This window comes from Petromyzon marinus, chromosome 42 (genome assembly GCF_048934315.1).
Source record: "Petromyzon marinus isolate PM22_M1 ecotype Great Lakes invasive population chromosome 42, UKy_Petmar_22M1.pri1.0, whole genome shotgun sequence".
In the NCBI taxonomy this organism is placed as follows: domain Eukaryota; kingdom Metazoa; phylum Chordata; class Hyperoartia; order Petromyzontiformes; family Petromyzontidae; genus Petromyzon; species Petromyzon marinus.
In genome coordinates, this window is record NC_133708.1 from 14098810 (window position 1) to 14125741 (window position 26932).

Consider the following 26932-nt stretch of genomic DNA (forward strand, 5'->3'; position numbering starts at 1 on the left):
CTTGGGAGGTTTCAAGATCCGCCTCTGTGCTCGCGACTCGGCGCCCAGCAGCGCCACCCCCCGGGCGAGCTGCGAGGCCGTGTCTGCCCCTCACCTATTCCCCCCTCACCTATTCCCCCTCACCTATCCCCTCACACCTATCACCTCACCTATCCCCTCACACCTCACCTGTGCTCGCAACTCGGCGTCGAGCAGCGCCACCCCCTGGGCGAGCCGTGCAAGCTGCGAGGCGGTGTCGGCTCCCTGAAGCGCGCGGGTCGTGTAGCCCCGCACGTCAAACTCCTCGTTGGCGAAGTCGCGGTACGAGTCTGCGCAGAGATCACCACAGTCACCGTCACCACCACCACCGTCATCGCCGTCACCACCGCCGTCACCACCACTGTCACCACCACTGCCACCACCACCGTCATACCACCACCGTCACCACCACCATCACCGTCACCACCGCCGTCACCACCACCACTGTCACCACCGTCACCACCACCACTGTCACCACCGTCACCGTCACCACCACCACCGTCACCACCGCCGTCACCACCACAGTCTCACCACCACCGTCACCACCACCACCGTCACCACCACCACCGTCACCACCGCCGTCACCACCGTCGTCGTCGTCGCCACCACCACCACCACAGTCACCACCGTCACCACCGCCGTCACCACCGTCACCACCACCGTCACCACCGTCACCACCATCACCACCACCGTCACCACCGCCGTCACCACCACCACTGTCACCACCACCACTGTCACCACCACCACCACCGTCCCCACCGCCGTCACCACCGTCACCACCACCACTGTCACCACCGTCACCACCACCGTCACCACCACCGTCACACCACCACCGTCGTCGTCGTCGTCGCCACCACCACCACCATCACCACCACTGTCACCACCGTCACCACCGTCGTCGTCACCACCACCACTGTCACCACCGTCACCATCACCACCGTCACCATCACCACCACCGTCACCATCACCACCGCAACCCTCGTCACCACCACCATTGTCACCAACACCATTGTCACCACCACCATTGTCACCACCACCACCACCACTGTCATCACCACCGTCACCACTGTCACCACCGTCACCATCACCACCGCCGCCGCAACCCTCGTCACCACCACCACTGTCACCACCACCGTAACGACCACCGCCGTTTTCGTCGACGCCCATGAGCGGGGTCATCCGCGAGACGCAACGCAGTGGGCAACAAAACAAAGCCGACAATTCCCCTCCACATTTCAGAATCATTATTTAAAAGTGGAGAAATCCGATGAGCTATGAAGCTCTTTTTCTTATCTATCCAGGAGAGCCACTCTCTCGAGTCATATATTTTTTTCAGGAGGGTCCTTCTGCTGCTGCTATATTTGTTTTTTTATTTGAAGATGGAAACAGGATCACTCGGGGAAACCCCGGCGCGGAAGGGGGGTGGTGGTAACTATGCATCTCCAATGAGGTGTAACAGATGGAGATTAGTCCACACTGCGCTGTACCGCCTTCTCCTGGCGAGTCAGGGCTACGGCAAGGGAGCTTCACGACGTGTGTGAGCCTTGCTTTGCCCGACTCTTGCTGCTGTAATTATTATGCACCAACAGAGGTTGTGCGGTTGATGGAATGTGTTAAAAAAAACAAGTTTATATTTGATGTGGAGGAACAGATATGCGGGCAGGGAATTGTTTGCTTTGTGTTGTCTTGCTTATATTCTCCAAGACGCCAGGGGTGGTTCTGCGCAAGAGACGATGGTTGATTGATCAAGGAAAATGAGGGTTGCACCGTGTTCACGATTAGAGGGGCGAAGAGAAGCTAGCATCACAGGGTCGACGAGGTGACGATGGTGATGACCTTATCACGAAGAGAGAATCCGTGAGATGTATTCGATGAGAGTGAGCGGGGTTACTCGATCGGAAGTCATTGATGACACAACCGATGTCATCAATGGCGAGGGCGGTCACTTACTGGCATCATGGGGAGGGCAGTAGGGGCAGCATTAATGAGGGCAGCGCCGTGAGGGCAGTCGGGAGGTCAGAACAGTGAGGGCAGCAGTGAGGTCAGAACAATGAGGGCAGCCGGGAGGTCAGAACAGTGAGGTCAGAACAGTGAGGTCACAACAGTGAGGGCAGCTGGGAGGTCAGAACAGTGAGGGCAGCAGTGAGGTCAGAACAGTGAGGGCAGCAGTGAGGTCACAACAGTGAGGGCAGCCGGGAGGTCAGAACAGTGAGGGCAGCAGTGAGGTCACAACAGTGAGGGCAGCCGGGAGGTCAGAACAGTGAGGGCAGCAGTGAGGTCACAACAGTGAGGTCACAACAGTGAGGGCAGCCGGGAGGTCACAACAGTGAGGGCAGCCGGGAGGTCACAACAGTGAGGGCAGCCGGGAGTTCAGAATAGTGAGGGCAGCCGGGAGGTCACAACAGTGAGGGCAGCCGGGAGGTCAGAACAGTGAGGGCAGCCGGGAGGCCAGAACAGTGAGGGCAGCCGGGAGGTCACAACAGTGAGGGCAGCAGTGAGGTCAGCGCCCTGAGGGCAGCAGTGAGGTCAGCTGTGAGGGCAGCAGTGAGGTCAGCGCTCTGAGGGCAGCGCGGTGAGGTCAGAACAGTGAGGGCAGCACCTTGAGGGCAGAGGTGAGAGCAGCAGCGAGGGCAGCGCGGCGAGGCCAACGAGGTGTGAGCAGCAGCGAGGGCAGCAGCGAGAGCAGCAGCGAGAGCAGCAGCGAGAGCAGCAGCGAGGGCAGCGCGGCGAGGGCAGCGCGGCGAGGACAGCGCGCATCACCATCGCTCAGGAGCCGCACTCCACCGCTCTGGGCCGGGGCCGCCGTCATCGCCGCCATCTCCCCTGTTCCGCGTGGCACGCACGTGACCCCCCCCCGGTCGTGACGTCATGAGTGTCAACACTCGCGGCATGACGTCATCGTCACCCACATCGTAAACAAAAGACAAAGATCCCCCGCGTAGCCTGTAACAGACTGGCAGAGGCAAGTGCCGTTAGCGAGGAGCAGCAACGCCCGTGAAGGCCGCACGGCACTCGAGGAGTTCAGTTCATTTAGTTCATTTATTTGGTATAGCCCTGTGAGCCATTCGGCTCTAGAATCGGGTGCAACCGCAACAAACAAAAACATGAACAAGAAAACATCTTAAAGTGATTATGTGACTGTGCAAACAGAAAATCCAGGAAAAAAACAGCAAACTATTCCTGAAATAGCACCGTACACCAACGCTGTGTGCAAAAATCCCAGTGGGATGCAAGTCAAACAACAACCACAAGACAACTAAGATTAAGGCCATCAGTCTAACTCCGTACTACAATAAACAAAACCATGGCAAAAAAAACGTTTTCGAAATCACCAAAATAAAAGCCATAAATGCAATGTAACAGTGATCATAGGGACTGTGACCGAATTTTTAACAATAAACTACATAAATAAATTATAACACCAAAATCTAGAGCCATATTTTAGGCCACTGAATAGCAGTGGCAGCTAGGGGTGTACAACTCCTCTAGAGCAGTTTTGAGTGAAGATCTCATAGGTAGTGATTCAAGTTGCAGTTTATTGGCAATAGCATTCCAGACCCTGGGGGCATCAATAGCAAAGGCCCTTCCTCCGGTTTTTGTACGGCAATAGGGAATGTGAAGCTGGTAAATGAGCGAAGACCTGAGGTCAAATTTGTTCTTTGAAACAGAGAGGAGATCCAGTAGGTAGTCTGCGGATTTTTTTGTAAGTACATCATGAATAAATACGATCTGGTGCACAAGCCGTCGAACATTAAGAGAAGTTAAGTTTGACCCAATGTAGAGATCACAGTGGTGAGTCCTATATGGGCAGTTCAATGCAAATCTTAAGGCCGAGTGATGGAATCAAGCTTCTTCAGTACAGTACTGGGGGCTGATTTATACACGATGTCACAGTAGTCAAGTAGAGGCAGTATGGTAGCTTTAATCAATTCCAAACGGAACATTGGGGGGAAGCAGTGCTTGTGTCGATACAGAAAACCAATTTTTATTTTTGTCTTTTTACCAATATAATCAATGTGATCTTCAAAATTAAGTTTTGAATCCAGGATGACCCCAAGATACTTATAGATCTTGACTTGCTCTATTTGATTATTCAAGGAATGTAATTGGGTAAAAATAACTTCCTGTTTTAGTCCCGGTGAGAAGCATAGCACCTTGGTTTTGGAGGTATTCAGGACTAGTTTAAGAGAAACTAGCTGATGTTGTAGTTTGTTGAAATCACCCTGGAGCTTAGCAATCACGTCATCTGGAGAGCGGCCAGCAGTAATCAGTATCGTGTCATCTGCAAATAGATTTACCCTGGAATGATCCAGGTCAGTGCCCATGTCATTGACATAAAGAGAGAACAAGAGGGGGCCGAGGATGGAACCCTGTGGAACCCCTTTTGTCATCTTAACACTGTTTGACCTCCAACCATCTGTGAATACAGTTTGGGTGCGAGAAAAGAGGTAATTTTTTTTAACCATTGTACTGTGCTTTCGGAAAAACCGAGGCAACTTAGTTTACTGAGCAGGGTGTTTTGGTCTACTGTATCAAAAGCTTTGGACAGGTCAAGAAAAAGACAGGCACAGTACTGCTTATTATCAAGGCTATTGTAAATTTGATTCGAAGAGTCTAATGCAGCAGATGTGGTGTGTTGCCGGCACCACGCCCGGCCGCCTTTGTCTCCCCAGCGGCGAAGTGTACACACAACCCGGGTTCATCGGGTTCGCAGTGCAGTCCGCTGACCACGACACCACCACTCCCCACATTAACACAACAACCGCCACTCGCCACAAAGTGGCGGTGACGTCACGACGGCGCCTGTGCCAGGCTACGTGCACGTTGAGGCCACGTGAAGTGTCGAACGCCCGCTGGGCAGGAGGTCACTGGACAGACCCAGCAGGTGCCACGGGCCGACTGAGATGACCGAGATGACTCAGCCGATGCCACCACCACTATACACGTGCAGTACTGGAATAATAATGATCACTGTCAGTACAAACATCATGATCTCCGAGAGTCACTGATATCGATATTCGGAAGCCGCTGGAGCTATGCACTTTTCCAACTACTGTAGAGCGAAAACGCTTTTCTTTAGAACCTGATTTTTGTTTTAAGTTTGTTGTCCTTCCCCGAAACTCCGATTAGCACGGTTGGCTGCGTACGGTGCGAAAGAAGTTCAACATACAACCCGCATTGCGTTGGACGACTGTCTTCTTGCATCGATGGTTTATTGAAACGTCTCGTCACTCCACTCACTCTACAAGGGCGCAAAATTAAGAGCGATGTAAGAATCTCCCGTGCCCAAAATCACCACGCGCGTTGCGCGTTCTTGATGAGGCGTTCCATTGAGCACCATACACATTATATATAACATCACACCCCACGGACCACACGTCAATAACACCGTGGCCTTACAAAATATACTGGATATATACAATAGGTGGCGTTTCAGTGCCATGAAGAAGGGCCGTTTGCCTGAAAAGCCGCCTGTTATATATATTTTTATTTTCAGGCCACGTGCAGTGAGTCATATTCACGAATGTGTTTGCTGTTGTTTGTGCACAACTACCAACTCAGCAGCAGCAGTAGCTGCATTTCTTAAGTTGATTTTGTAAAATCATCATCGATTTATTTTTAGTTTCATCATCACCATTGTACTACTATTATTACTGAAATGTTTCCACAAGCATAATCATTGCCATCATCAGCAGCAGCCATGATCAATCCACTGCTGGAGGATGTCCTCAGCCACGCCGTTGGTCACCACACCGCCCGGTGGCAGCCTCGCTCAGCGCTCGTTGTCACAGAGGCTTCCGCGGTTCGGTTCCGGCAGGCCGCCCTGGTTATTACTGTTGGGTCATGTCGACCGTAAATGAATCCGAACCGTCCACTTCACCACAGTGGACGTAAAAAATGCCCTGAGGTGTTTTCAAAGCGAGGAACCGGCCGTACTGTGTGCCCAATTTGACAGATTCGAAAATTGGTCACAAATAACTCTTATTATATCATCAATCGGGGTTACACGCAGCAGTGCCTTCCTCCGTGAGAATGGCACCAACATGAAATCTACTAAATGATTGTCATTATTCATTGTTATTACTGATAACTGTAGGTCCCCTTTAATTGATGGACCCATCTAAGTAATGATCGCTGTGACCCCGTTAGGTGAGGGTTCCGCTCCAGTTGAGAGGTTGAAGCTGGAGAAGCTCTCGCTCCAGGCTCCACTCGCGCACTCGCTCGCTCCGCTCCACCTCCCAGCGCAGCTCCATCACCTGCACAGAACCCCCCCATCCCGGGTAACCCCACACATGTCACATCCTCTGCCTGTCTGTGTGTCACCCTCCCTGTCTGTGCATCTTCAGATCTGTGTGTCACCCTGCCTGTCTGTGTGTCACCCTGCCTGTCGGTGTGTCACCCTGCTTGTCTGTGTGTCACCGTCCCTGTCTGTGTCACCCTCCCTGTCTGTGCATCTTCAGATCTGTGTCACCCTGCCTGTCTGTGTGTCACCCTGCCTGTCTGTGTGTCACCCTGCCTGTCTGTGTGCCACCCTGCCTGTCTGTGTGTCACCCTGCCTGTCTGTGTGTCACCCTGCCTGTCTGTGTGTCACCCTGCCTCTCTGTGTCACCCTGCCTGTCTGTGTGTCACCCTGCCTGTCGGTGTGTCACCCTGCTTGTCTGTGTGTCACCGTCCCTGTCTGTGTCACCCTCCCTGTCTGTGCATCTTCAGATCTGTGTCACCCTGCCTGTCTGTGTGTCACCCTGCCTGTCTGTGTGTCACCCTGCCTGTCTGTGTGCCACCCTGCCTGTCTGTGTGTCACCCTGCCTGTCTGTGTGTCACCCTGCCTGTCTGTGTGTCACCCTGCCTGTCTGTGTGTCACCCTGCCTGTCTGTGTGTCACCCTGCCTCTCTGTGTGTCACCCTGCCTCTCTGTGTGTCACCCTGCCTGTCTGTGTGTCACCCTGCCTGTCTGTGTGTCACCCTGCCTGTCTGTGTGTCACCCTGCCTCTCTGTGTGTCACCCTGCCTCTCTGTGTGTCACCCTGCCTGTCTGTGTGTCACCCTGCCTGTCTGTGTGTCACCCTGCCTCTCTGTGTGTCACCCTGCCTCTCTGTGTGTCACCCTGCCTGTCTGTGTGTCACCCTGCCTGTCTGTGTGTCAGGGAGCGGTAGTGTAGTGATTAGCACGCTGCGCTACGAACCCGGATACCCGGGTTCGATTCCCGCTCACTGCCAACACCAGTGACGATTATCTGAAGCGGCCTTGGGCATCCCCTAGGTCGACTCAGCCTCAAATGAACACGTGCCTGCTGCGGTGGTAAACATCGCCACTCGGGAGCCAAAGGCGGCCGGGCGTGGTGATGGCCACCCACACCCCCTTGTGCAATGCCAGCCTTCATAGGAGCAACTCCCTAACAGCACTTGCTCCCAATAGTCTGGTAAGGCTACACGGGGGATCTTTGTCTTGTTGTCGGTGTGTCACCGTCCCTGTCTGTGTCACCCTTCCTGTCTGTGCATTTTCAGATCTGTGTCACCCTGCCTGTCTGTGTGTCACCCTGCCTGTCTGTGTGTCACCCTGCCTGTCTGTGTGTCACCCTGCCTGTCTGTGTGTCACCCTGTCTGTTGGTGTGTCACCGTCCCTGTCTGTGTCACCCTCCCTGTCTGTGCATCTTCAGATCTGTGTCACCCTGCCTGTCTGTGTGTCACCCTGCCTGTCTGTGTGTCACCCTGCCCGTCTGTGCATCTTCAGGTCTGCGAGTCACCCTGTCTGTCTGTCTCCCTGTGCATGTGCGTGTCCGCGCGTCCCTCTTGCTGGCGGCCCACCCTCTTGTTGTGGTCCCTCACGGCCCGGGAGGCCTCGTGCCTCTCCCGGCCGCGCTGCTCCTCTGCTCGGCGCTCGCAGCTCTCGGCGAGGGCGGCCTGGGCCCGCTCGCCCGCCCCATCGCTCCGAGCCGACTCCCGCTGGGCCACGCGCTCCCGCATCTGGGACTTGAGCCACTCGCGGATCTCCCTCCTGGAGGACCGCAGCACGTGCGCGCGGGGGGGGGGGGGGGGGATACCACAGAGATACCATTGACATGTCGTAGGGGACACCCGATAAAACTGTGGTGAGGGTCACATGGTGGTGATGGGGATCTGGTGATGGTGAGGATCATGTGGTGATGGTGGTGGACACGTGGTACCGGTATTCCTCCTTCTCCCCCGGCTCCCCGTACACCGGTCTCCTCCAGCCGCGGTGCTGCCTGGGGGACGGGGCGAATGGCAAATGGGAGTGAGCACGTGATCACTCATCTGCCCAGCTCACCTGCCCCCCCACCCCTGTCCGCCTCACCAACCCCTCCACACCTGCCCCCCTAACCTCCTCCCTCACTTACCCCTCTTACTTGCCCTCTTCACCAGCCCCCCACAACCCCCCCCCTCACCTGCCCACGTTACCTGTTCCCTTGCCCGCCCCCCACACCTGCCCCCTTCACTTACCCCCCCTCACCTGCCGCCCCTCTGCACCCACCCCTCACCTGGCCCCCTCACCTGTCGTGCTCGCGTCTCTTCCAGCAGGTGACGCGCTGCTCGTTGTGCGCGTGCGCGTCCCGCGTCTCCAGCATCACGGTGCGCCGCGCCACCCACGGGGGCCGCAGGGGGTTCAGGCGGGGTCCCAGTCCGGGGGGGGCCGTGGGGGGCACGGCCGGGATCACGGCGGGGGGCACTTCGCGGGGGGCTCGCAGTCGCGGAACCCCGCGGCTCGCTGTCGGCACCGGAGGCATCGCGAGACCGAGGGGCTTAGGGCACTCGGAAGATTTGGGCGACCTTTTGGTGGCTTTGGGGGACTCGGGTCCCATTAACATGAGCAGGGGGGGCCCGGGGGCTGGCAGGGCGAGGGGACCGCGAGGGGGCTCCATCTGCGGGCACGACTGAGGACGAGAGGGCGGGGGGTTGAAGCTGAGCGGTGGTAGACATCGCCGCTGGGGAAACAAAGGCGCCCGGGCGTGGTGCTGGCCATCATAGGTGCTGCTTTCTTAACATACTTGCCCCATGTCTATTAACGCTATACGGGGGATCTTTGCCTTTATTTGATGATCATAATGAATGGTTGTACTGATTATGTTGATGGCGGTGATGATGATGGCAGCGATGATCATGGTAGTGATGATGATAGTGGTGGTCAGGAGAGCGATAACGATGGTGATGATTTTGTTGACGCTTATGACAATGAAGTTGCGGTCATTGCTGATGGTGACACTGATGATGCCAACAATTGTAATATTGGCACCCTCGCTCTTGGAGCATACCTGTCAACCCCTTATCAGTGCCCGACCTGAAAACTCTCTTGCTCTGTACAAGAATACGGGCTAAACCGTATGGGTTGACAGGTTTGTGGGAGGATGGCCCTTTTCCTGAGGCGCTGTGTGTCACAGGCGGGTAGAGTCCTCCGCTCGGAGGCGGTGATTGCCGCTGCTCTGCGTGTCATTCTGATTTAAGGGGTTTGCGGTGTCATCCTTCGAAATGGGAAAATTGTGACCATGACTCCGCCACACAGTGGCCTGCCGCTCATTCCAACTGACGCCGCGGAGATCTTTGCCGTCCACTGCGAGTGAGGAGGACGGCGTGGAGGAGTATTTTACGGTTTTGTATCGCAGTGTTAACTAGGAGCGGCCTAACGGATTCGAACCGCCGGGATACGCAATCGCCTGCTGACGATGATGGTGGTGACTGTGCGTGGCGCCACGCCTCCTCACCACGCCTCCTCACCACGCCTCCTCACCACACTTCCTCACCACGCCTCCTCACCACGCCTCTTCACCACACTTCCTCACCACGCCTCCTCACCACACTTCCTCACCACGCCTCCTCACCACGCCTCCTCACCACACTTCCTCACCACGCCTCCTCACCACGCCTCTTCACCACACTTCCTCACCACGCCTCCTCACCACACTTCCTCACCACGCCTCCTCACCACACTTCCTCACCACGCCTCCTCACCACACTTCCTCACCACACTTCCTCACCACGCCTCCTCACCACGCCTCTTCACCACACTTCCTCACCACGCCTCCTCACCACACTTCCTCACCACGCTCACCTGCACGGCTCCTGCAAGCCACGGGAGGCGCCGCGTCTCTTCGCCTGATGACCTCACCTGGAGGGACGGGGCTAGTGGGGGGTGGTGGTGGGGGTGGTGGTGGGGGTGGTGGTGGGGGTGGTGGGGGGGGAGGTGGGGGGAGGAGGTGGGGTGGCTCATTTGGTTCGAGCGCTGCGCCGTGAACTTGACGTCCCGAGTTCGTTTCACGCTCGCGACCTACAACAGTGGCAGTGATTATCTGCACCGGTCCTGGGGGCCTCCGCCAGGTCGCCTCAGCCTCAAACGAACACGTGGTGTGACCTAAGGTCTTCGATGTGACCTAAGGTCTCCGCTCATTTACCAGTTTCACATTCCTTATTGCCGTACAAATACTGGAGGAAGGGCCTTTGCTCTTGATGCCCCCAGGGTCTGGAATGCTATCGCCAATAAACTGCAACTTGGATCACTACCTGTGAGATCTTCACTCAAAACTGCTGTTGAGGAGCTGTACACCCCTAGCTGCCACTGCTATTCAGTGGCCTGAAATCAAATGTTTCGCTCCGGATGGCCGCTCCAAAGTATGATCTTGAGTTTTGATTATAGTGTGCTGATCTTTAAAGGTGCATTGAACAATGTTGAGACTCCTCTTCTAGATTTAAAGCTTTCGTGACTGCAAGGATCCATACTCTTTGGTTCTATTGGGTAAAGTCACGTAGGTAAAAAAATAAAAGCAAAAAATCACGACGTTTAGGCCACAACACAAGCGGCCTTCATCAGGTGAAGGGACAGCGCTGGAGTGAAAAAAGCCACGCTCAGATCACGACCTTTAAGCTGTGTGAGAAGAAACAAAGCGCCTTGACAAAGGAATTAGCATATAATTTAGTATTGAAATGGCTGAGTGATTAGCTTGTGACTGGTCACAGAAATGGCTATGTTAAAGTCAAGGGGTGCCTTTGCGGATGTGTATGCTTTAACTTTAACATAGCCATTTTTGTGACCAGTCACAAGCTAATCACTCAGCTATTTCAATGCTAAATTATATGCTAATTCCTTTGTCAAGGCGCTTTGTTTCTTCTCACACAGCTTAAAGGTCGTGATCTGAGCGTGGCTTCTTTCACTCCAGCGCTGTCCTCCAGACAGTCTCGTCCCTTCACCTGATGAAGGCCGCTTGTGTTGTGGCCGAAACGTCGTGATTTTTTGTTATTTTATATTTTACCTACGTGACTTTACCCAATAGAACCAAAGAGTATAGTTGATACTCCTACTGATGCTCCTGCTGTTATAGAGTGACTCATGCAGCCAGCTATGGCTGCGGGGTTTGGTCGTACATGTTATGTATATCGTTTATTGTTAAATTTGAATCACAGTTCCTATGATCACTGTTACATTGTTTTTACAGCTTCATTTTGGTGATTTCGAAAACGTTTTTGGTTTAGCCATATTTGTTTGTTGTAGCACAGCGTTAGACTGATAACTTTAATCTAAATTGTCTTATGGTTGTTATTGTTTGACTTGCATCCCACTGGGATTTTTGCACACAGCGTTGATATACGGTGCTTTTTCTGGAAGACTTTGCTGTTTTTCCTGGATTTTCTGTTTGCGCATAGTCACTTTAAGATGTTTCTTGTTCATGTTTTTGTTTGTTGCGGTGGCACCCAATCCAAGAGCCGCATGGCTCACAGGGCTATACCTAATGAATGAAACTGAAAAAAAAACTGAAACTGTGAAAATGTCAGTAGTGGGGAGACAAAGACGGCCGGGTGTGGAGCCGGCCACCACCCCCCGCACCGTTTCGGCGTCAACAGCTGCCCCCTCACAGCACTTGCCCCATGAGGGATCTTTGTCTTTGTGGTGGAGGTAATCCCAACGTGAAATCCACAAAACCCACGTGACATAGAAGAAAAAGCCACAAAAATAAGAAAAACGCGATGTTCTGTCACCAGGGCGGACGGGTTGATGGAGGGCTGAATGCTTGACACCGTGGTAGGACAACGTCTGATATGAGGAAGCCGCTGGAGCTATCCATGCACTTTTAAATCTGGATTGAAAACGAATTTCTTGAAAAAAGTTTTAGTGTGTGTGTTTAGTTTGTTGTCCTTCCCCCCGCAACTCCGACTAGCACGTTTGGCTACGCACGGTGCGAAAGAATTTCAACATACGTACATGCTCTAAAGACAGTTGAGATGGTTGTGGACTTCAGGAAGAATACAGCACCACTCACCCCCATCACCCTGTTAGACTCCCCAGTCAAAATTGTAGAGTCCTTCCGCTTCCTGGGCACTATTCTCTCCAGGGACCTCAAGTGGGAATTGAACATCAGCTCCCTCACCAAGAAAGCTCAACAGAGGATGTACTTTCTACGGCAGCTGAAGAAATTCAACCTGCCAAAGACAATGATGGTGCAATTCTATACAGCGATCATTGAATCCATCCTCACCTCCTCCATAACCGTCTGGTACGCTGCTGCCACTGCCAAGGACAAGAGCAGACTGCAGCGTATCATCCACACTGCTGAGAAGGTAATTGCCTGCAATCTACCAACCCTCGAGGACCTGCACACGACAAGGTCCATGAGGCGAGCGAGGAAGATTATGGCCGATTTCTCCCACCCTGGACACTCTCTGTTTCAGCTACTCCCCTCCGGCAGAAGGCTTCGGTCCATCAGGACCAAAACCTCACGCCATAAAAACAGTTTCTTCCCATCTGCTGCTGGCCTGTTAAACAAGGCCAAGGGCTAACACTGTTTTTAACATTTGATCTACATAACGACACCTTGCCGATATTAACTATGTTACCCTATTTGTATTTTTTATTTTTAAATTATATCTTAAAGCTATTCTATATTCGATATTTATTTAATTTTATATACTTCAGCCCCTTGGTGTTAGACTTTTAACCCTTATTATAGTAAGACTTGTTTAAAACTTATTTAAGATTTTAGATTCCTATATGTTGAATGTATGCACCATCCTGCCAAAGTAAATTCCGTGTCGGTGTGAACTTACATGGCGAATAAAACCCTTTCTGATTCTGATACAAAGGCCAAATGCGTCAAATGGCCAACAACAAAGAGCATTTATATCAGAGTTGCAATGCAGAAGATAACTAAGACGCGCGTGTTGAATTAACAAGGTTGTTATTCTTATTAAGATAATGTGGGAGGGGATTCCAAAGTGGGCCAGTGCGAGGGAAGAAGCAGAGAGAGAAGTGAGGTGGCCTACAGTGTGGTGAGTGGGTGAGTGTGTTGTTGTGACCTGCAGTGTGGTGAGTGGGTGAGTGTTGTTGTGACCTGCAGTGTGGTGAGTGGGTGAGTGTGTTGTTGTGACCTGCAGTGTGGTGAGTGGGTGAGTGAGTTGTTGTGACCTGCAGTGTGGTGAGTGTGTAGTTGTGACCTGCAGTGTGGTGAGTGGGTGAGTGTTGTTGTGACCTGCAGTGTGGTGAGTGGGTGAGTGAGTTGTTGTGACCTGCAGTGTGGTGAGTGGGTGAGTGTGTTGTTGTGACCTGCAGTGTGGTGAGTGGGTGAGTGTGTTGTTGTGACCTGCAGTGTGGTGAGTGGGTGAGTGTGTTGTTGTGACCTGCAGTGTGGTGAGTGGGTGAGTGTGTAGTTGTGACCTGCAGTGTGGTGAGTGGGTGAGTGTGTAGTTGTGACCTGCAGTGTGGTGAGTGGGTGAGTGAGTGTAGTTGTGACCTGCAGTGTGGTGAGTGGGTGAGTGTGTAGTTGTGACCTGCAGTGTGGTGAGTGGGTGAGTGTGTTGTTGTGACCTGCAGTGTGGTGAGTGGGTGAGTGTGTAGTTGTGACCTGCAGTGTGGTGAGTGGGTGAGTGTGTTGTTGTGACCTGCAGTGTGGTGAGTGGGTGAGTGTGTTGTTGTGACCTGCAGTGTGGTGAGTGGGTGAGTGTGTTGTTGTGACCTGCAGTGTGGTGAGTGGGTGAGTGTGTAGTTGTGACCTGCAGTGTGGTGAGTGGGTGAGTGTGTTGTTGTGACCTACAGTGTGGTGAGTGGGTGAGTGTGTTGTTGTGACCTGCAGTGTGGTGAGTGTGTGAGTGTGTTGTTGTGACCTGCAGTGTGGTGAGTGGGTGAGTGTTGTTGTTGTGACCTGCAGTGTGGTGAGTAGGTGAGTGTGTTGTTGTGACCTGCAGTGTGGTGAGTGGGTGAGTGTGTTGTTGTGACCTGCAGTGTTGTGAGTGGGTGAGTGTTGTTGTTGTGACCTGCAGTGTGGTGAGTGTGTTGTTGTGACCTGCGGTGTGGTGAGTGGGTGTGTGTGTTGTTGTGACCTGCAGTGTGGTGAGTGGGTGAGTGTAGTTGTGACCTGCAGTGTGGTGAGTGGGTGAGTGTGTTGTTGTGACCTGCGGTGTGGTGAGTGGGTGTGTGTGTTGTTGTGACCTGCAGTGTGGTGAGTGGGTGAGTGTGTTGTTGTGACCTGCTGTGTGGTGAGTGGGTGAGTGTGTTGTTGTGACCTGCAGTGTGGTGAGTGGGTGAGTGTGTTGTTGTGACCTGCAGTGTGGTGAGTGTGTTGTTGTGACCTGCAGTGTGGTGAGTGGGTAAGTGTGTTGTTGTGACCTGCAGTGTGGTGAGTGTGTGGGTGTGTAGTTGTGACCTGCAGTGTGGTGAGTGGGTGAGTGTGTTGTTGTGACCTGCAGTGTGGTGAGTGTGTTGTTGTGACCTGCAGTGTGGTGAGTGTGTGGGTGTGTAGTTGTGACCTGCAGTGTGGTGAGTGGGTGAGTGTGTTGTTGTGACCTGCGGTGTGGTGAGTGGGTGTGTGTGTTGTTGTGACCTGCAGTGTGGTGAGTGGGTGAGTGTAGTTGTGACCTGCAGTGTGGTGAGTGGGTGAGTGTGTTGTTGTGACCTGCGGTGTGGTGAGTGGGTGTGTGTGTTGTTGTGACCTGCAGTGTGGTGAGTGGGTGAGTGTGTTGTTGTGACCTGCTGTGTGGTGAGTGGGTGAGTGTGTTGTTGTGACCTGCAGTGTGGTGAGTGGGTGAGTGTGTTGTTGTGACCTGCAGTGTGGTGAGTGTGTTGTTGTGACCTGCAGTGTGGTGAGTGGGTGAGTGTGTTGTTGTGACCTGCAGTGTGGTGAGTGTGTGGGTGTGTAGTTGTGACCTGCAGTGTGGTGAGTGGGTGAGTGTGTTGTTGTGACCTGCAGTGTGGTGAGTGTGTGGGTGTGTTGTTGTGACCTGCAGTGTGGTGAGTGGGTGAGTGTGTAGTTGTGACCTGCAGTGTGGTGAGTGTGTAGTTGTGACCTGCAGTGTGGTGAGTGGGTGAGTGTGTTGTTGTGACCTGCAGTGTGGTGAGTGTGTGGGTGTGTAGTTGTGACCTGCAGTGTGGTGAGTGGGTGAGTGTGTTGTTGTGACCTGCAGTGTGGTGAGTGTGTGGGTGTGTTGTTGTGACCTGCAGTGTGGTGAGTGGGTGAGTGTGTAGTTGTGACCTGCAGTGTGGTGAGTGGGTGAGTGTGTTGTTGTGACCTGCAGTGTGGTGAGTGGGTGAGTGTGTTGTTGTGACCTGCAGTGTGGTGAGTGGGTGAGTGTGTTGTTGTGACCTGCGGTGTGGTGAGTGGGTGAGTGTGTTGTTGTGACCTGCAGTGTGGTGAGTGGGTGAGTGTGTTGTTGTGACCTGCAGTGTGGTGAGTGGGTGGGTGTGTTGTTGTGACCTGCAGTGTGGTGAGTGGGTGAGTGTGTTGTTGTGACCTGCAGTGTGGTGAGTGGGTGAGTGTGTTGTTGTGACCTGCAGTGTGGTGAGTGGGTGAGTGTGTTGTTGTGACCTGCGGTGTGGTGAGTGGGTGAGTGTGTTGTTGTGACCTGCAGTGTGGTGAGTGGGTGAGTGTGTTGTTGTGACCTGCAGTGTGGTGAGTGGGTGGGTGTGTTGTTGTGACCTGCAGTGTGGTGAGTGGGTGAGTGTGTTGTTGTGACCTGCAGTGTGGTGAGTGGGTGAGTGAGTGTTGTTGTGACCTGCAGTGTGGTGAGTGGGTGAGTGTGTAGTTGTGACCTGCAGTGTGGTGAGTGGGTGAGTGAGTGTTGTTGTGACCTGCAGTGTGGTGAGTGGGTGAGTGTGTTGTTGTGACCTGCAGTGTCGTGAGTGTGTGGGTGAGTGTGTTGTTGTGACCTGCGGTGTGGTGAGTGGGTGAGTGTGTTGTTGTGACCTGCAGTGTGGTGAGTGGGTGAGTGTGTTGTTGTGACCTGCAGTGTGGTGAGTGGGTGGGTGTGTTGTTGTGACCTGCAGTGTGGTGAGTGGGTGAGTGTGTTGTTGTGACCTGCAGTGTGGTGAGTGGGTGAGTGAGTGTTGTTGTGACCTGCAGTGTGGTGAGTGGGTGAGTGTGTAGTTGTGACCTGCAGTGTGGTGAGTGGGTGAGTGAGTGTTGTTGTGACCTGCAGTGTGGTGAGTGGGTGAGTGTGTTGTTGTGACCTGCAGTGTGGTGAGTGGGTGAGTGTGTTGTTGTGACCTGCAGTGTGGTGAGTGGGTGAGTGTGTTGTTGTGACCTGCTGTGTGGTGAGTGGGTGAGTGTGTTGTTGTGACCTGCAGTGTGGTGAGTGGGTGAGTGTGTTGTTGTGACCTGCAGTGTGGTGAGTGTATTGTTGTGACCTGCAGTGTGGTGAGTGGGTGAGTGTGTTGTTGTGACCTGCAGTGTGGTGAGTGGGTGAGTGTGTTGTTGTGACCTGCAGTGTGGTGAGTGGGTGAGTGTGTTGTTGTGACCTGCGGTGTGGTGATTGGGTGAGTGTGTTGTTGTGACCTGCAGTGTGGTGAGTGGGTGAGTGTGTTGTTGTGACCTGCAGTGTCGTGAGTGTGTGGGTGAGTGTGTTGTTGTGACCTGCGGTGTGGTGAGTGGGTGAGTGTGTTGTTGTGACCTGCAGTGTGGTGAGTGGGTGAGTGTGTTGTTGTGACCTGCAGTGTGGTGAGTGGGTGGGTGTGTTGTTGTGACCTGCAGTGTGGTGAGTGGGTGAGTGTGTTGTTGTGACCTGCAGTGTGGTGAGTGGGTGAGTGAGTGTTGTTGTGACCTGCAGTGTGGTGAGTGGGTGAGTGTGTAGTTGTGACCTGCAGTGTGGTGAGTGGGTGAGTGAGTGTTGTTGTGACCTGCAGTGTGGTGAGTGGGTGAGTGTGTTGTTGTGACCTGCAGTGTGGTGAGTGGGTGAGTGTGTTGTTGTGACCTGCAGTGTGGTGAGTGGGTGAGTGTGTTGTTGTGACCTGCTGTGTGGTGAGTGGGTGAGTGTGTTGTTGTGACCTGCAGTGTGGTGAGTGGGTGAGTGTGTTGTTGTGACCTGCAGTGTGGTGAGTGTATTGTTGTGACCTGCAGTGTGGTGAGTGGGTGAGTGTGTTGTTGTGACCTGCAGTGTGGTGAGTGGGTGAGTGTGTTGTTGTGACCTGCAGTGTGGTGAGTGGGTGAGTGTGTTGTTGTGACCTGCGGTGTGGTGATTGGGTGAGTGTGTTGTTGTGACCTGCAGTGTGGTGAGTGGGTGAGTGTGTTGTTGTGACCTGCAGTGTCGTGAGTGTGTGGGTGAGTGTGTTGTTGTGACCTGCGGTGTGGTGAGTGGGTGAGTGTGTTGTTGTGACCTGCAGTGTGGTGAGTGGGTGAGTGTGTAGTTGTGACCTGCAGTGTGGTGAGTGTATTGTTGTGACCTGCAGTGTGGTGAGTGGGTGAGTGTGTTGTTGTGACCTGCAGTGTGGTGAGTGGGTGAGTGTGTTGTTGTGACCTGCGGTGTGGTGATTGGGTGAGTGTGTTGTTGTGACCTGCGGTGTGGTGAGTGGGTGAGTGTGTTGTTGTGACCTGCATTGTGGTGAGTGGGTGAGTGTGTTGTTGTGACCTGCGGTGTGGTGATTGGGTGAGTGTGTAGTTGTGACCTGCGGTGTGGTGAGTGGGTGAGTGTGTTGTTGTGACCTGCGGTGTGGTGAGTGGGTGAGTGTGTTGTTGTGACCTGCAGTGTGGTGAGTGGGTGAGTGTGTTGTTGTGACCTGCGGTGTGGTGAGTGGGTGAGTGTGTTGTTGTGACCTGCAGTGTGGTGAGTGGGTGAGTGTGTTGTTGTGACCTGCGGTGTGGTGAGTGGGTGAGTGTGTAGTTGTGACCTGCAGTGTGGTGAGTGGGTGAGTGTGTTGTTGTGACCTGCAGTGTGGTGAGTGGGTGAATGTGTTGTTGTGACCTGCAGTGTTGTGATTACACGAAGCAGCGAGTGCCTGGTATAGACCGAGTCGTCAACAAGGGTGGAGGAATGAACGAGTGAAGTTCACGGGAACAGCGACCATGGCGGCGGTCGTAGTAGTAGCGGTAGAAGAGTGATAGGGAGGCGACTGCCCCCGCCGTTGAGCGAGCGAGGGAGTGAATGTAGCAAGCGCTGAAGCATCAATGGTGGTGAGGTAGAATAGTACGTGATGGTATGTGCATGGACTGATGGATATCGACGATGGTGTGCGAGCGTCGAATGATGGCATGGGAGGCAGGTGATGGTGTGCACGGTGCAGGTGATGGTGTGCGGTGCAGGTGATGGTGTGCGCGGTGCAGGTGATGGTGTGCGGTGCAGGTGATGGTGTGCACGGTGCAGGTGATGGTGTGCGCGGTGCAGGTGATGGTGTGCGCGGTGCAGGTGATGGTGTGCGGTGCAGGTGATGGTGTGCGGTGCAGGTGATGGTGTGCGCGGTGCAGGTGATGGTGTGCACGGTGCAGGTGATGGTGTGCGTGGTGCAGGTGATGGTGTGCACGGTGCAGGTGATGGTGTGCGCGGTGCAGGTGATGGTGTGCGCGGTGCAGGTGGTGGTGTGCACGGTGCAGGTGATGGTGTGCGGTGCAGGTGATGGTGTGCGGTGCAGGTGATGGTGTGCGCGCCGCAGGTGATGGTATGCACGGTGCAGGTGATGTTGGGACCTCTACCTGTCGCGTCAAGTCGCGCGCTTCGCGTGTACCACAGCTGCTGATGGTGTTCGTCGTGGTGATGGTGGTGATGGTGCTGATAGAGATGGGCAAGGTTTGCGCTCTGCGTGAGGCCGTGGTCCCTACACAAGAGAACCAATTCACACAACTCAACAACACAATCTAACAACTATTCAACGCTTAACGACACAAATACGCAAAACGTAACTACTCAACAACTACACGACACTTATCTACAAACTATACAACACTTAATAACACAGCACTTAACTACACAACACTTAATAACACAACATCACACGTAACAACACAACTACACCACACTGATGCAACAACTACCGCTGAATTGACAACCACAGTGAGTTGGTGAGTGTGGTGATGAGAACGGTGATGTTGATGACGGTGTATCTGATGGTGGTGGTGATGTTTATGGTCATGATGGTTATGTTAATGATATTGATGGTGATGTTTATGATGGTGGTAATTTTTATTTTCAGTTTCAGTTTATTTATTTTGGTATAGCCCTGTGAGCCATTCGGCTCTTGAATCGGGTGCAACCACAACAAACAAAAACACGAACAAGAAAAACATCTTAAAGTGACTATGTGACTGTGCAAACAGAAAATCTATGAAAAAAAACAGCAAAATATTCCTGAAAAAAGCACCGTACACCAACACTGTGTGCAAAAAATCCCAGTGGGATGCAAGTCAAACAACAAGGAATTCATAATAAAGGTTTTTGGGTTAGATCGCGTTATTTATAAATGTGTCGTAGCCCTCCACCACCCGACACGGCCAATCAGCAAAAAAAGTGTCACGTTGACAAAAGACAAATAATTCACTACTTTAGCCCACCGGTGTGTTGAAGAGTGAATCCACAACATTTACAGTTTGAGTACGACGTTTCGCTGGTAATTACATCCAGCATCATCGGGCAATTCGCCAGAATGGTAAAGCCCCCGCTTGCTCCCGGTTTTAAATAGAGCAGCAGGGTCAAGTCATCATTTAACTCATATCAGGTGCAGTGATTTGAGGTGGAGGGGGGGGGGTATTGTAATTATATAATCGATTAGTAATCAGTCAATGGTTATGATTAGTAATGAGTTGTAGCTTAGTAATTAGTTGTAATGTGTGTTAGTGATTATATGCTATGTTAGTAATCCGTTAATTAGTATGTGTTTCCCCTATAAGGAATTGTAATGTGTATTATTTAATAATACGCTTCCAGGCCGCACTAAGCCTGTAGCTGTCAGAGCGATGAAAGTTATTTTTATTCCTCTCAATTTCAATGGATTCTCTAATTAGTCTTTGCCAGTAATAATTAGTTTTACACAACAATACAACGTTATCAAAATCAATTGAGTGTCCTTGTTGACAAGCATGTTCTGCCACTGCCGACAGTTGTGTTTAATCACTAATACACATTACAACTAATTACTAATCTACAACTCATTACTAATCATAACCATTGACTGATTACTAATCGATTATATAATTACAATACCCCCCCCCTCCGCCTCAAATCACTGCACCTGATATGAGTTAAATGATGACGTCACCCTGCTGCTCTATTTAAAACCGGGAGCAAGCGAGGGCTTTACCATTCTGGCGAATTGCCCGATGATGCTGGATGTAATTACCAGCGAAACGTCGTACTCAAACTTTAAATATTGTGGATTCACTCTTCAACACACCGGTGGGCTAAAGTAGTGAATTATTTGTCTTTTGTCAACGTGACACTTTTTTGCTGATTGGCCGTGTTGGGTGGTGGAGGGTTACGACACATTTATAAATAACGCGATCTAACCCAAACACCTTTATTATGAATAATATTGGTCGCGAAAGCCTACGTGTTAAACTAACAACAAGGAAACTTAGATTAAGGCCATCAGTCTAACTCCGTACTTCAACAAAACAAACATGTCCAAACCAAAAAACTTTTCGAAATCACTCAAAAATAAAGCCATAATTGCAGCGTACAGTGAGGGAAAAAAGTATTTGATCCCCTGCTGATTTTGTACGTTTGCCCACTGACAAAGAAATCATCAGTCTATAATTTTAATGGTAGGTTTATTTGAACAGTGAGAGACAGAATAACAACAAAAAATCCTGAAAAACGCACGTCAAAAATGTTATAAATTGATTTGCATTTTAATGAGGGAAATAAGTATTTGACCCCCTCCCAATCAGAAAGATTTCTGGCTCCCAGGTGTCTTTTATACAGGTAACGAGCTGAGATAAGGAGCACAGTGAAAGTGTTGTGGTCAGATGAGACCAAAATGGAGCTCTTTGGCATCAACGCAACTCGCCGTGTTTGGAGGAGGAATGCTGCCTATGACCCCAAGAACACCATCTCCACCGTCAATCACAGTGTGCTCCTAATCTCAGCTCGTTACCTGTATAAAAGACACCTGTCCACAGAAGCAATCAATCAATCATATTCCAAACTCTCCACCATGGCCAAGACCAAAGAGCTCTCCAAGGGTGTCAGGGACAAGATTGTAGACCTACACAAGGCTGGAATGGGCTACAAGACCATTGCCAAGCAGCTTGGTGAGAAGGTGACAACAGTTGGTGCGATTATTCGCAAATGGAAGAAACACAAAAGACCTGTCAATCACCCTCGGCCTGGGGCTCCATGCAAGATCTCACCTCGTGGAGTTGCAATTATCATGAGAACGGTGAGGAATCAGCCCAGAACTACACGGGAGGATCTTGTCAATGATCTCAAGGCAGCTGGGACCATAGTCACCAAGAAAACAATTGGTAACACACTACGCCGTGAAGGACTGAAATCCTGCAGCGCCCGCAAGGTCCCCCTGCTTAAGAAAGCACATATACATGCCCGTCTGAAGTTTGCCAATGAACATCTGAATGATTCAGAGGACAACTGGGTGAAAGTGTTGTGGTCAGATGAGACCAAAATGGAGCTCTTTGGCATCAACTCAACTCGCCGTGTTTGGAGGAGGAGGAATGCTGCCTATGACCCCAAGAACACCATCCCCACCGTCAAACATGGAGGTGGAAACATTATGCTTTGGGGGTGTTTTTCTGCTAAGGGGACAGGACAACTTCACCGTATCAAAGGGACGATGGACGGGGCCATGTACCATCAAATCTTGGGTGAGAACCTCCTTCCCTCAGCCAGGGCATTGAAAATGGGTCATGGATGGGTATTCCAGCATGACAATGACCCAAAACACACGGCCAAGGCAACAAAGGAGTGGCTCAAGAAGAAGCACATTAAGGTCCTGGAGTGGCCTAGCCAGTCTCCAGACCTTAATCCCGTAGAAAATCTGTGGAGGGAGCTGAAGGTTCGAGTTGCCAAACGTCAGCCTCTAAACCTTAATGACTTGGAGAAGATCTGCAAAGAGGAGTGGGACAAAATCCCTCTTGAGATGTGTGCAAACCTGGTGGCCAACTACAAGAAACGTCTGACCTCTGTGATGGCCAACAAGGGTTTTGCCACCAAGTACAAAGTCATGTTTTGCAGAGGGGTCAAATACTTATTTCCCTCATTAAAATGCAAATCAATTTATAACATTTTTGACATGCGTTTTTTTATGGATTTTTGTTGTTGTTATTCTGTCTCTCACTGTTCAAATAAACCTACCATTAAAATTATAGACTGATCATTTCTTGTCAGTGACATAATTTTTATTATGTTGATGATGGTCATTATTGTTATAGTGATGTTGATAATAATTCTGATGTTGATTATAGTGATGTTAACGATGTCAATGATGTGGATGACGTTGATGGTGGTGATGTTAACGATATTGGTGGTGGTGATGTTAACGATTTTAATGGTGGTGATGCTGTTGATGGTGATGTTAACGATGTTGGTGGTGGTGATGTTAACGATGTTGGTGGTGGTGATGTTAACGATGTTGATCGTGGTGATGTTAACGATGTTGGTGGTGGTGGTGATGTTAACGATCTTGGTGATGGTGGTGATGTTAACGATGATGGTGGTGATGTTAACGATGGTGGTGGTGGTGGTGATGTTAACGATAGTGGTGGTGGTGGTGGTGATGTTAACGATAGTGGTGGTGGTGATGTTAACGATAGTGGTGGTGGTGGTGATGTTAACGATGTTGGTGGTGATGTTAACGATGTTGGTGGTGGTGATGTTAACGATGGTGGTGGTGATGTTAACGACGGTGGTGGTGGTGATGTTAACGATGTTGGTGGTGGTGATGTTAACGATGTTGATGGTGGTGGTGATGTTAACGATGATGGTGGTGATGTTAACGATGGTGGTGGTGGTGATGTTAACGATGTTGGTGGTGGTGATGTTAACGATGTTGATGGTGGTGATGTTAATGATGTTGATGGTGGTGGTGGTGATGCTAACGATGTTAACGATGTTGGTGGTGGTGGTGATATTAACGATGTTGATGGTGGTGATGTTAACGATGTTGGTGGTGGTGATGGTGATGATGGTGGTGGTGATGTTAACGATGTTGGTGGTGGTGATGTTAACGATGTTGGTGGTGGTGATATTAACGATGTTGGTGGTGGTGATGTTAACGATGGTGGTGGTGATGTTAACGATGTTGGTGGTGATGTTAACGATGTTGGTGGTGGTGGTGATGTTGGTGGTGGTGATGTTAACGATGTTGGTGGTGGTGATGTTAACGATGTTGGTGGTGGTGATGTTAACGATGTTGGTGGTGGTGGTGATGTTAACGATGTTGGTGGTGGTGGTGATGTTAACGATGTTGGTGGTGGTGGTGATGTTGATGATGTTGATGGTGGTGGTGATGTTAACGATGTTGGTGGTGGTGATGTTAACGATGATGGTGGTGATGATATTAACGATGTTGGTGGTGGTGATGTTAACGATGGTGGTGGTGGTGATGATGTTAACGATGTTGGTGGTGGTGATGTTAACGATGTTGATGGTGGTGGTGATGTTGACGATGTTGGTGGTGGTGATGATAACGATGTTGATGGTGGTGATAATGATGGTGGTGGTGGTGGTGGTGATGTTAACGATGTTGGTGGTGATGTTAACGATGTTGGTGGTGGTGATGTTAACGATGTTGGTGGTGGTGATGTTAACGATGTTGATGGTGGTGGTGATGTTAACGATGTTGGTGGTGGTGATGATGTTAACGATGTTGGTGGTGGTGATGTTAACGATGTTGGTGGTGGTGATGTTAACGATGCTGGTGATGTTAACGATGTTGGTGGTGGTGATGTTAACGATGTTGGTGGTGGTGATGTTATCGATGTTGATGGTGGTGGTGATGTTAACGATGTTGGTGGTGGTGGTGGTGATGTTAACGATGGTGGTGATGGTGGTGATGTTAACGATGTTGGTGGTGGTGATGTTGATGATGTTGATGGTGGTGGTGATGTTAACGATGTTGGTGGTGGTGATGTTAACGATGATGGTGGTGATGATATTAACGATGTTGGTGGTGGTGATGTTAACGATGGTGGTGGTGGTGATGATGTTAACGATGTTGGTGGTGGTGATGTTAACGATGTTGATGGTGGTGGTGATGTTGACGATGTTGGTGGTGGTGATGATAACGATGTTGATGGTGGTGATGATGATGGTGGTGGTGGTGATGTTAACGATGTTGGTGGTGATGTTAACGATGTTGGTGGTGGTGATGTTAACGATGTTGGTGGTGGTGATGTTAACGATGTTGATGGTGGTGATGTTAACGATGTTGGTGGTGGTGATGATGTTAACGATGTTGGTGGTGGTGATGTTAACGATGTTGGTGGTGGTGATGTTAACGATGGTGGTGATGTTAACGATGTTGGTGGTGGTGATGTTAACGATGTTGTTGGTGGTGGTGATGTTATCGATGTTGATGGTGGTGGTGATGTTAACGATGTTGGTGGTGGTGGTGATGTTAACGATGGTGGTGATGGTGGTGATGTCAACGATGTTGGTGGTGGTGATGTTAACAATGTTCATGGTGGTGGTGATGTTAACGATGTTGGTGGTGGTGATGTTAACGATGTTGGTGGTGGTGATGTTAACGATTTTGGTGGTGGTGATGTTAACGATGTTGGTGGTGGTGGTGGTGTTAACGATGTTGGTGGTGGTGGTGATGTTAACGATGTTGGTGGTGGTGATGTTAACGATGTTGGTGGTGGTGATGATGGTGGTGGTGATGTTAACGATGTTGGTGGTGGTGGTGATGTTAACGATGTTGATGGTGGTGATGATGATGTTAACGATGTCGGTGGTGGTGGTGATGTTAACGATGTTGGTGGTGATGTTAACGATGTTGATGGTGGTGGTGATGTTAACGATGTTGGTGGTGGTGATGTTAACGATGTTGGTGGTGGTGATGTTAACGATGATGGTGGTGGTGGTGGTGATGTTAACGATGTTGATGGTGGTGATGTTAACGATGTTGGTGGTGGTGGTGATGTTAACGATGTTGATGGTGGTGATGATGATGTTAACGATGTCGGTGGTGGTGGTGATGTTAACGATGTTGGTGGTGATGTTAACGATGTTGATGGTGGTGGTGATGTTAACGATGTTGGTGGTGGTGATGTTAACGATGTTGGTGGTGGTGATGTTAACGATGATGGTGGTGGTGGTGGTGATGTTAACGATGTTGATGGTGGTGATGTTAACGATGTTGGTGGTGGTGGTGATGTTAACGATGTTGGTGGTGATGTTAACGATGTTGGTGGTGTTAACGATGGTGGTGATGTTAACAATGTTGATGGTGATGGTGATGTTAACGATGTTGATGGTGGTGATGGTGGTGATGGTGGTGATGATGATGGTGGTGATGGTGGTGATGATGATGGTGGTGGTGGTGATGGTGGTGATGATGATGGTGGTGGTGATGGTGGTGGTGGTTGTGGTGGTGATGATGGTGATGATGGTGGTGGTGGTGATGGTGATGATAATGGTGGTGATGGTGATGATGGTGATGGTGGTGATGGTGATGATGATGGTGGTGATGGTGGTGATGGTGGTGGTGATGATGGTGGTGATGGTGGTGATGGTGGTGATGATGGTGGTGATGGTGGTGATGACGATGTTGATGATGGTGGTGATGGTGATGATGGTGGTTGCGGTGCCTCACGCAGGCAGCAGCGGGGTGGCCCGTGGAGTCGCCATCGCCGCCTCCTCACGGAGCCCGTGGGGTGCGGGTTGCCAGGGACGCCGACTGAGGTGGGGGGGGGGTGTCAGGGTGTATCAGTGTGTGTGTCACTATGTGTGTGTCAGTGTGTGTCACTATGTGTGTATCACTGTGTGTGTCAGTGTGTGTGTCACTGTGTCAGTGTGTGTATCAGTGTGTGTGTCACTGTGTCAGTGTGTGTGTCAGGGTGTATCAGTGTGTGTGTCACTGTGTGTGTCAGTGTGTGTGTCACTGTGTCAGTGTGTGTGTCACTGTGTGTGTCACTGTGTGTGTCAGTGTGTCAGTGTGTGTCACTGTGTCAGTGTGTGTGTCAGTGTGTGTGTCACTGTGTCAGTGTGTGTGTCACTGTGTCAGTGTGTCAGTGTGTGTGTCAGTGTGTGTGTCAGTGTGTGTGTCACTATGTGTGTCACTGTGTCAGTGTGTGTCACTGTGTGTGTCACTGTGTCAGTGTGTGTCAGTGTGTGTGTCACTATGTGTGTGTCACTGTGTCAGTGTGTGTGTCACTGTGTGTGTCACTGTGTCAGTGTCACTGTGTCAGTGTGTGTGTCAGTGTGTGTGTCACTGTGTCACTGTGTGTGTCACTGTGTCAGTGTGTGTGTCAGTGTGTGTGTCACTGTGTGTGTCACTGTGTCAGTGTCACTGTATCAGTGTGTGTGTCAGTGTGTCAGTGTCACTGTGTCAGTGTGTGTGTCACTGTGTGTGTCACTGTGTGTGTCACTGTGTCAGTGTATGTGTCAGTGTGTGTGTCACTGTGTGTGTCAGTGTGTGTGTCACTGTGTCAGTGTGTGTGTCACTTTGTGTCAGTGTCAGTGTCACTGTGTCAGTGTGTGTGTCAGTGTGTCAGTGTGTGTGTCAGTGTGTGTGTCACTGTGTCTCTGTGTCACTGTGTCAGTG

At 51.2% G+C, this 26932-nt stretch overlaps 3 protein-coding genes across 3 annotated transcripts in view; all 3 read right to left on the bottom strand.

The window, feature by feature from the left end:
* Positions 1 to 2906, bottom strand: part of COG5 (component of oligomeric golgi complex 5) — a 28197-nt gene extending 25291 nt beyond the window's left edge. The window contains exons 1-2 of the mRNA XM_032969850.2: positions 2779 to 2906; positions 169 to 308 (exon numbers count right to left, since the gene is read on the bottom strand). Of these exons, the coding sequence (XP_032825741.2) occupies positions 169 to 308; positions 2779 to 2836 (198 nt within the window). The 5' untranslated portion in view covers positions 2837 to 2906. The remainder of the gene's footprint in view (positions 1 to 168; positions 309 to 2778) is intronic.
* Positions 2907 to 3038: 132 nt separating this feature from the next.
* Positions 3039 to 26435, bottom strand: LOC116951218 (uncharacterized). The gene is made up of 7 exons (XM_032969703.2): positions 25982 to 26435; positions 18906 to 19027; positions 10079 to 10149; positions 8527 to 8906; positions 8181 to 8240; positions 7822 to 8011; positions 3039 to 6275 (listed from the first exon to the last, which is right to left on the bottom strand). The coding sequence occupies exons 1-7, from the start codon at positions 26014 to 26016 to the stop codon at positions 6165 to 6167; spliced, it is 969 nt and encodes a 322-aa protein (XP_032825594.1). The 5' UTR covers positions 26017 to 26435; the 3' UTR covers positions 3039 to 6164.
* Positions 10210 to 18283, bottom strand: LOC142930626 (uncharacterized). Its single transcript, XM_076073618.1, has 6 exons — positions 18269 to 18283; positions 15015 to 15228; positions 14515 to 14903; positions 14295 to 14403; positions 13450 to 14078; positions 10210 to 13383 (listed from the first exon to the last, which is right to left on the bottom strand). The coding sequence occupies exons 1-6, from the start codon at positions 18281 to 18283 to the stop codon at positions 13003 to 13005; spliced, it is 1737 nt and encodes a 578-aa protein (XP_075929733.1). The 3' UTR covers positions 10210 to 13002.
* Positions 26436 to 26932: the final 497 nt, after the last annotated feature.